This window comes from Centruroides vittatus, unplaced genomic scaffold (genome assembly GCF_030686945.1).
Source record: "Centruroides vittatus isolate TY-2023 unplaced genomic scaffold, ASM3068694v2 scaffold_2802, whole genome shotgun sequence".
Taxonomy (NCBI): Eukaryota; Metazoa; Arthropoda; class Arachnida; order Scorpiones; family Buthidae; genus Centruroides; species Centruroides vittatus.
Genome location: NW_027122693.1, coordinates 621,707 through 631,090, shown reverse-complemented (window position 1 = coordinate 631,090; position 9,384 = coordinate 621,707). Strand labels below are relative to the sequence as shown.

The 9,384-nt window shown below is 37.2% G+C and overlaps 1 protein-coding gene across 2 annotated transcripts in view; it reads left to right on the top strand.

The window, feature by feature from the left end:
* The first annotated feature begins 435 nt into the window (after window positions 1-435).
* Window positions 436-9,384, top strand: part of LOC136987877 (Krueppel-like factor 8) — a 178,546-nt gene continuing 169,597 nt past the window's right edge. Inside the window, exons 1-2 of one of the 2 annotated variants that reach the window (XM_067285640.1) lie at window positions 436-742; window positions 5,968-6,078. In XM_067285640.1, coding sequence (XP_067141741.1) covers window positions 734-742; window positions 5,968-6,078 — 120 coding nt within the window. In that variant the 5' untranslated portion in view covers window positions 436-733. Of the gene's footprint in view, window positions 743-4,918; window positions 5,273-5,967; window positions 6,079-9,384 lie in introns of those variants that run through there. The other variant, XM_067285639.1, reaches the window with a different exon arrangement.

The window sequence follows — 9,384 nt, the reverse complement described above, 5'->3', positions numbered from 1 at the left end:
AAATCTGATGACTTTTTGGTGCGTGTAAACAATTATTTTGTCGCTCCTGTTACTTGTTTTTGCCCATTTTAATGGCCGAAATCACGTGGGGTGTCTTTTTTCTTTGTTTTATTTAATATATAGAACACGTGGGATTTTAAAATCACGTAAACATACGCAAAAAAATATTAACCTGTCATAGACAACGATTGGGTTTTAAATTACGAGCTATACACTAGGAAAGTTTAATGGCTCGTATGCACATTTTTTTGCATAAATGTAGAGCATGACGATTATTATCTTTCATATTGTAAATTGACCTTTCTGGTTATCTGAATTAACCTTAATCAGATAAATATATATTTAATATATTTATATTGCGACACCACAATATAATGAATACTGTTGATTCGTAACACACGGGCACGTGTTAGAAACAAACGCACAGACACACACACACGCGCACGCACACACATAAGGACGAGGGTACGAGTTAGTTTTTCGTATTCAAGTCGTGGAGGAACGAAAGAAAAAAAAAACAGAAGAGCAGATGACGGGCGCACGTTCTTCCTACCCACCCCCATAAGCGGGGTTGAATCCCCGCATGGCACCCCCTCGTATAAATCGACCAATCTGGTAAGGAGACAACAATAACGGTCCCTCCCACTCAGAGACCGGCCTTTCCTACAGGTTTCGGCGACCAGTTTTGGCGGATGTTCTGAGGATAGCAACTCAGTACTCATAATCCCTGCGTATGGTCCTGGTAAGTTCTTCAAAGTTTTAATCATAATTAATTTAAAATTTCGGCCATATTTATTCATTAGTGTCGTTAAACTTAACACTACAATTACCTACCACTCGATTTCGCTACTTGAAAATTTTAACCGTTTATTTATAACTTATACGGTGTAAAGTGCGGTGTAAATTAGTATTTTCTTCGCTGGGTATGGATTAAATAAGCCTTGTAGTGTTTAATATTCGACGTTAGAATACAGTAGAGGAATGAATACGTCATAGAAAACACACCTGTCTTCTCACCTGTGTAAATGTTTGGAGGCAGACAGGACATCTGTCCTTATCTTCCTTCTGTTATCTGTCTTGGGTTTGTCCGTTCTTAAAAGCAGTGTAAAGATATATTTGGAAAAAACAAGGATACGGTATAAATATTTTGTATAAAACACAGAAAACTCCTTAAATTTTCATACATTTCACCTTTAAAATAGGAGATTTTTTTCGTAATTTGAGTACCACGAAAATTATACTTAGAAGGCGAAATTTGCCAGAAGGTCTTCTTTGAAAACTCCAAGAAAACGGCGTCGTCATTTCTGTTTCTATCCATACCCATTCTGTTTTTAGGAAACACCCTACAGTAACGCCCGTTGACGTCATAAACAGACACGATGTCGTGCCATTTTGCCGACCTCACTTGACATCGACGCCCCCCTGGATGTTAGGATCACGGGGTTGGGATCTTAATAACTATTCATATATTTTAATGACCTTAATCCGAAAAAAAAAAAGACTACGGAGTTAGTTAGTTACCAAGAATTAATAGACCAGGTAAATTTGGGATGGTTAATTCTTAGAAAACAGAAAAAATATGGAGACTTGTGCAACGATGTTGGCTCCCTTTTTAATGTGATTTCACTTCACGAATCGTGGGTTTTCGTGCGATTTCATTCCGTGCGCACCCCGATTCAAATGCCAGCTTTCGGGAGGTATATAATACAATTTGGGAGTATTGTTAGGTGCGAAAAATACACACGAAGAGCCCAATGTTAATTTGGAGGATTTTTATAGTCCATCGACCAATGGATTTTTCAAAGACTAGACTTTTTCTTCACCATGACTTTTCGTTCGAGCTAGACTATGTCAGGTGTGACCCGGGGGCGAGGACGCGAACAAAGGAACTCTGGGCAGACCCCACCACCCACCCCGGGCCTTCAGGGGCAGCTGGTGCGTCGGCCACGACAGATGGTGGGCCACTGGCCCCACCCCTAGGTTCTATTCAACACGGCGATCATAGATTAGCCCTAAAGTCGACAGACGACAGAACAAAAAGCTTCCATGTTAGGCCTACAGCTAAGCCTCGTGTGCTCTGACGTGCGCCTGGTCTCGTCTTCTGATTCTCGACAGATGTTCCATGCTTCTTCCCCTTTTATCACCCCCTGGAGGGATCAGACTGGGGTGGAGAGGATTGTTCCCGCTCATCTGTAGTCGTGTATAGGAACCGAGGAGACTAAATATCCGAAAGATTGTTGTCGTCCAGTAAAATTTAATGCGGACAGACCACTCGATCATCGTTTAAATATGAAATCTTTAAAACAATTTACCTCTTGAAATTCCTCTTTGCAACAATCATTCAGTTTCTTGTAAGCAGATGCTTACAAGAAACTGAATGCTCTTTCCTGCTAATTATTTAATCTCACGTACAGTTTCTTCTCCTTTAATCTTATTTAAATATATTTTTAATTAATTACGATTATCTTTTAATTATAATTATCCTTAATCAATCGGTTTAAACGAGAAAAACGACCGAAACTTCAAGGATTACGGCTCGAGTTAAGTAATAGAAAAATAGAGAATTTTTACCAATAAATTGTTAAAATATAATAATAAATTAGAGAATTTTTAATGAAGATTATTTAATTACAATTAAATTCTCAATTAATATCGGAATTTATTAGATTTAAAAGAGTTTGGAAGACATTTTACTATTTCAAAATGCCATTCTTCCTGAGGGATTGGATCTACCTTCGTGAGCACTTCTAGAGATAAATAATTAACTTTGTTTTTTTAGATTTTACTTAATTTAAAATTAGATTTATTAAACTAATTACAGAGTAGTTAATTAATTAATTATTTATATAATTATATTATTTCTTTTATGGCTTTTAAAATATGCCGCGCGCTTCTTTTGTATTAACGAATAAGTACTGTACATTGCGTTTATTCAGAAAATTCACGAGCAAATCTGCGATTATTTCTAGAATTATTATAGAAAGATCGTATTTTACTTCGAATTCCATCATATTTAATTCATGAATTTCTGCTTTAAGTTCCTTTTTTTCGCCACTCCATCGCTTCCGAAGTTACGTCATTACGCTCGAGCAGAATGGCAAGAGTTGATTTAATTGCCACTTATTCGTCTTTCAGCGTAAAATAAACAATTGAAATACATAATTATCATTGGGTATTCCTCTTATCCAATAAAAAATCGCGTTTAAAATAAGATTCGGACTCGATAGAGGGGTACAGAAATCTTTACAGGGGGCTCCCCATAGTAGAATATTTTGTAAGGCTTTCTGCGCCTTACAAAATATTTAACTCTGTAGCACCCCTAAACGGAGGTAAAACACCAAAGGGGGATGCAGCTACGCCCTGTGCACCCCCCGTAAATTCGGACCCGAAAACAGCCATCCAATTACATCTTTGGCGATGGGGTGGAACTCCTACATAACCACGACCTTGGCCCATCCGACCTCCGATACTATGAATTTGACTCTGACCCCTGGGAAGCTATTTTTAGTATCCTATTTAGGGATTGACCACCGACTAACCCCGAGGCAACGCATGTTCTGGTTGCCGGTCCCGCACCGGGTGGGGTTGGAGTAGGTGGAGTCGAGTGTGGGAAATGCGGCAAAGTGGACTCGGAGAACAGCAGATGTCAAGTACTGACTTCACTACAGACGATTTAAATGTGTAAAGGCTAAACTACTAAACAGCACGTGATTCTTTATTTCTGTAGCCCCATTACATTTCAGCTGCCGTTTATTTATCGAGTTCCGCAAGGCCCCACAACACCCGGTTACGATTACAGTTCCATAACCTGGTGTTTTGGGGCTCGTATCTGCAGTAATTTCGTGTGTTTTCGGTGGTGTTTACCGCCATTAATGTTAAGTGTTTTCTTCCCCGGTCTGGCGTATTAGCAATTGAAAGTTGTCCCTACCAAGAAAAGGATGGACAATGCCTTCCGAGGAATTAATTGTATCTTCCTCGAATAAATCAGCATTAATTCTTTTACAAACACGTGTTACCGTAGGGACAACGCCCAGAATAAGGTCATAAAGAACCATTAGAGTGTTGTTCTACCTTGGAATCAAGGACGATTGGAAATGCCCTCAGACGATGCCTATAACCTTTGAGACATTGTGGACTTGTTGCCATACCGTACCAGGAATATCTATTGTTTGCACTAGGACAGAGAAAGCAGATGATAAAAAGTCAACGATCAAAAACGGGAGCAAAGTTAAACAACCTCTGCCCTTGTGTAGACTTTCCCCCCGACCGGTTACCCCCGTCTGGTGGCAAGTAGCGCCACACGGTGTCGTTATCAATGGCTAAATTGCTGACCGAAGTCCGAAGAAGCGTGATGTGCAATTGTTATTTACACTGATTACTTCTTTTCCTTAATTGTTTTCCTATCGGAGGAACGGTCTCTCTCCACTTTTATTATTTAGTTATTGCTTTAGTTATTGAAAAAAAGGGTGGAAATACGAAAACGGTTGGGAAACCCCGATTTAAACCATTGATTTTCTTGGATTTCTTGCTTGTTTTCTGTCACAGAAAACAGCAGGAACGGCTTCTGTTCTGTTAATTATTTAAGAATATTTAAGAAAATATTCAAAAATGGCGAGTTAGTTCTGACAGAAAAAAAAGAGAAGGTAATTTTTAATCGATGGTGGCCTTGTCAATGACATAACCTAATTTGACTTCATTCACGACAAAAAAAATAAATATATATATATATATATATGAAAAAAGAAGTTCGTTAATAGCCTTTTGTATTTTCTAGCATCGGCTTACAGCGGGAAGTTGTCAGTGAATTATGACAACTCATTCATTACCCCGCATAAAAATTACAAATCGAGGGTATTCAATTTGGCGCGTGACAGATTTTCCAATCGGAAAGAGGTGAATGAAGTGAAATGTCCGTCGAGGGGGGAGGGAGAGAGATTAATTTCGTTTCTTTCCCATTTAATTTGTTCGGAAAATTGACAGGAAGTAGCGTAATGGAGACGAGTCGTAGAGAGTGTCACCACTGTTTCCCGGCACCGTGCCAGGCGTGGTTAGTTGTAATCTAAGGGGGAGAGAAAGAGCGTGCAAAAACTTGGTAATAGTCGTAGTGTTACGCACCGGCGACAGCCGAGTTCAAAGACATATCACCGAGAACTTGGTGATGTACCGGAACTCGGATCGGGGTCTGTAATCAATGAAATGGTCTGTTTACTCGAATCCTAAGTCTCGCTCTTAATCAGTTGATTCTCACATCTTCATTATGTTCACGCTCATGGTAAGGCGAGTCTTTCCAATTAACTCTTGCTTTAATTTTATTAAGAATGCTTCAAGAAAATAGCTTTTAAAATGTATTAAAAGGTGCTTCCATACACCAAAAAAATATGCTCTTTCTCCCGGTTTCGTTTCGTGATATCGTTTGCGTACTGGCATCTTGGGTACGGGTGCTGTTTAGGAACTCAATTAATTATGTAATTAATTCACATTTTATTTATAAAACGGCATTTTAGAAGATTAAATTAAGTTTATTTCCATTTGAAAATTCGCTAGTGTTTGTGTGAAGAAAGAAAATGAGGGGGAAAGTATAAAACGATCGGCGTGAAGCGCAATGGTTTCCTGTTTCTATTTATCACTTAACCTTAATGACTATTAATGATAATTGCCTTTTAAATCGTTTCCTTCACTTCTTCCTAAATTCTAGCTTCTGTGCCTTACTCCTTTCAATTGTTCCGAGTGCTCGAATTCTTTATTACGATTTCATATTTAAAATAGAAAAATCTGTACATACGGAAGCGGAAGAAAGGCAGCAAAACGCCTTTCATTATTATCTACATTTCGTGATATCACGAGAAAACTTTTTATTTTTTTTATTTTTTCAGGTTATGATGCTAAAACATAATTTTAATTACATTACTGTGCTTAAAAAATTAGGTAAATATGTTCGAGAATCTAATATATGGTTCTTTTTTCCAGCATAAAGGTCACGTGCAGTCCTGTGACCTCAGGAACCCCTCCCATCTACTCCCTTTTCATCATCGAGTCTTCGCATTGTCCATGTTTCACCCATTATTAAATTCAAAGGAGGTAAGTAGGTTTGAAATATAAGTACAGTAGGCTCTCGGTATAATGAATCATCCCTTATAGCGTTAGTTTTCGCAATTTTTGGTGCGTTGAAATGGTTTAACGAGCGCTGGCTACATCGGGAATCCTTACTCTTACAATGGTACCTATACATCATTTATGAAAAAATATATAATGCCCATAAGAATTTTAATTAATTTATGGTTTTTTCCTGGTTTATGCTGTTTATAAATGGTGCGCTTATATTCCTGTATATCTACGATATTTATTTTGGAAATACCTGGCATTGTGTCTTCGAAATAAATACATCGAAGGATGACATTAAGGGGAGCTTATGGAGGGAATTCCATGATGCATGAGAATATTAAATAAGTGGAAAGTCGTCTGAATAAAGATAAAAGAACATTTGTTATCTTACTCTACAACTTGTTTAACCACTCCCACATTGCTCAATCCACAGATTTAGGGAAGGCCCCAGGGGCGGTCAGAAAACGTGCTTTACTTTAACGGAAACCGGGCGGATACGAGGCAGATCGTGCGTCCCATTTCTGTCCAACCATCCACCTGCGGCACGCAGTTGTCAGAATATCCTTCCCCAGAAGGTTGGGAGGAAGTAGAGCTAACGTCACAATGCCTCGGGCCTGCGATCCCGTCTGCCAACAGATTTTTCACCTTCGAAATTTCAGTTCTACAAAAAAGAAAAACCTTTCGAAATTAATTCCAATTGATAACACGATAACAAATTTTCGCATAGTTTACTAGTTTTTTTTAATACGCTCCGTGATCAAATGGTGTTATTATACTTGTAATACAATAAAGTGTTTTTCACACTCCACTCGTCTTACAAGTTGCCGTTTAAGCCTTAGAATTACTCATTTAAAATCTTAATTGAGCATGTTAATTAGTCAATTTTCTACAGAATTCCACGCTATTAAGCACGCTAGATGAAATTTTACAACATAGAGCCCACTAGATAAGAGTTTACAAGAGAACTTATTACATGAGAGCTCACTGTATGAGAGTTCAATAAATGAATGCTTACAATATGAGGGTTTACTGTATGAATGCTTACAATGTGAGAATTTATTACACTAGAACTCACCAGATAAGAGTTTTGTACCAAGAGAGCTCACTGTATGAAAGTTTGCAACAAGAGAGCGTGCTGTATAAGAGTTTGCAACAAGAGAGCTTGCTGTATGAGAGTTTACAAGAGAGCTCATTGTATGAAAGTTTGCAACAAGAGAGCTTGCTATATGAGAGTTTACAACAAGAGAGCTTGCTGTATGAAAATTTGCAACAAGAGAGCTCATTGTATGAGAGTTTACAACAAGAGAGTATGTATAAAAATTGAGTATGTATATATGCTGTATAAAAATTACCACATGAGAGCTTGCTGTATGAGAGTTTACTTTATGAATGCTTACAATATGAGTTTATCATACTAGAACTCACCAGATAAGTTTATTACATGAGAGTTTACTGTATGAATCTTACTGTATGAGAGTTTACTACATATGCAGTCTGTATGGGAGAGTTTCTACACGTCCACTCTGACGTAGTGAACTCTCGAAGGACATGGCTAAATCATTCACCACATCCACAATTTACTACACATAAATACTTGAAGGACCAACAAAACAGTTCACTATATCGGGATATTCGCTATAACAAGATTTCTCAGTAATTATTTATTATTACTTCATTTTGGGTGTCGTTTCTTAGTCATTGATCAATATTTAGAATGATTAAAAGATTAATGATTTCACGTTATCCCAATCGATCATGCCTAATGCCTGTTGCTTCTTGTTTACTAATTGAAATTTGCTGGACGAAAACGGTCGATAGATTGTTGGGAAGTGATGTGCGTTTGTTCGTTTGACACGACAAGACGAGCCAGACTACTAATAGAGTTGTTGCCTTTTTGCAGTTTTGACACGTGATTAATATTTGGAAGTATTTTCTGCAGAGCTGCGGGGCATCGGATGAGCTGATGGATTGAGAGATTTGGATATTTAAAGGAAAGGTAGTTAAGTAAACATGACTGGGGTTATCGAAACAGCTACGTTTTTTCTTTCTAAGCCAATTGATGTGGCCTTCGGCACACCGTTCTAAAGCCTTTTTTAAAATCTACTGATGAGGTTAGCGCCCCGCGGATCGGTTAAGTTAATTATGATACACCATCGCATATTATGCGACACGTTAGTTCCGAGCCTATAATTTCGCCTTTTTTTTAAATATATATATTTGTTTATAGAGCAGACAGACAGACAAATCTCTTCTCTAATATCTTTTATAATGTCCCTATTCTCAAAATAGATATTATAATAAAAATTATTGTAAGTTTACGTGGGATTTAAACCGTTTGTTTATGCAGTGAAATACAAGTTTTGTTACGCGAACATTGAATTCGATTTAAAAATACTGCCAAAATTCGATTTAGCGCCACTCTGAAACTGGCGCTAAATTGAGTGTGACGCTGTAGGGACGTAGCCGAGGGGTCTAAACGCGGCTGCGACTTTGGCATTCTGCGATAAATCGGGTTGGCGAGTCTTTACTAGCGTTATAACGAGGTTTATGTAAAAATCGAAGTGGCCGCCATCTTGTTTTCGTTCAAATGTAATTAATTAGTGTCATATTGTCCTGTTTGAAGAGAGGAAACAATATGCAATTATAATTTCAATTCGTATAAAATGATTAAATAAATGAAAAATTGAAATGACCGCGATTTAGTTATGTTGTTTTCGAAAGAGAACATTTTATTATTCATAACGTACAATCATATTTTTAATGGATTACATAAAGGAAAATTTGATTATTCTGCCCCCCTCGGGTTAATTTTTAAATTTATGCTAATTATAAATATTCAAATTGTTATGATTTTAAACTCTTCCATATAACGAAACGAGTGTTATAATTAATGAGCGTACGTTACTATGAATACATATACGATGAATAATGAATGAGTATGTTCGTATGAGCGTGTTATTGCAGTAATGAATGAGTATATGTTATTGTTATGAGTGAATATTCGTAATAATACACTTACTATAATGAGTAATGAGGGATTGTACGTTACTACGAGTGAGTGTATAACGAATAATTAGTTAGTATGTATACAGTGAATAATTAGTAAGTGTATGTTACTATAACCTTAAAACAGTATTACAGGGAAATTCTGTATATAATAGCCAACCCCTTAATTTAAAAAGAATCCCTAAACTTGTTAAAAATTCTGGAAAGAAGCGGAGAAACAAAAACAATAGGGGAATTTCCCTAAACTAAAGTGATAAATGATAAGTTTAAGATGTC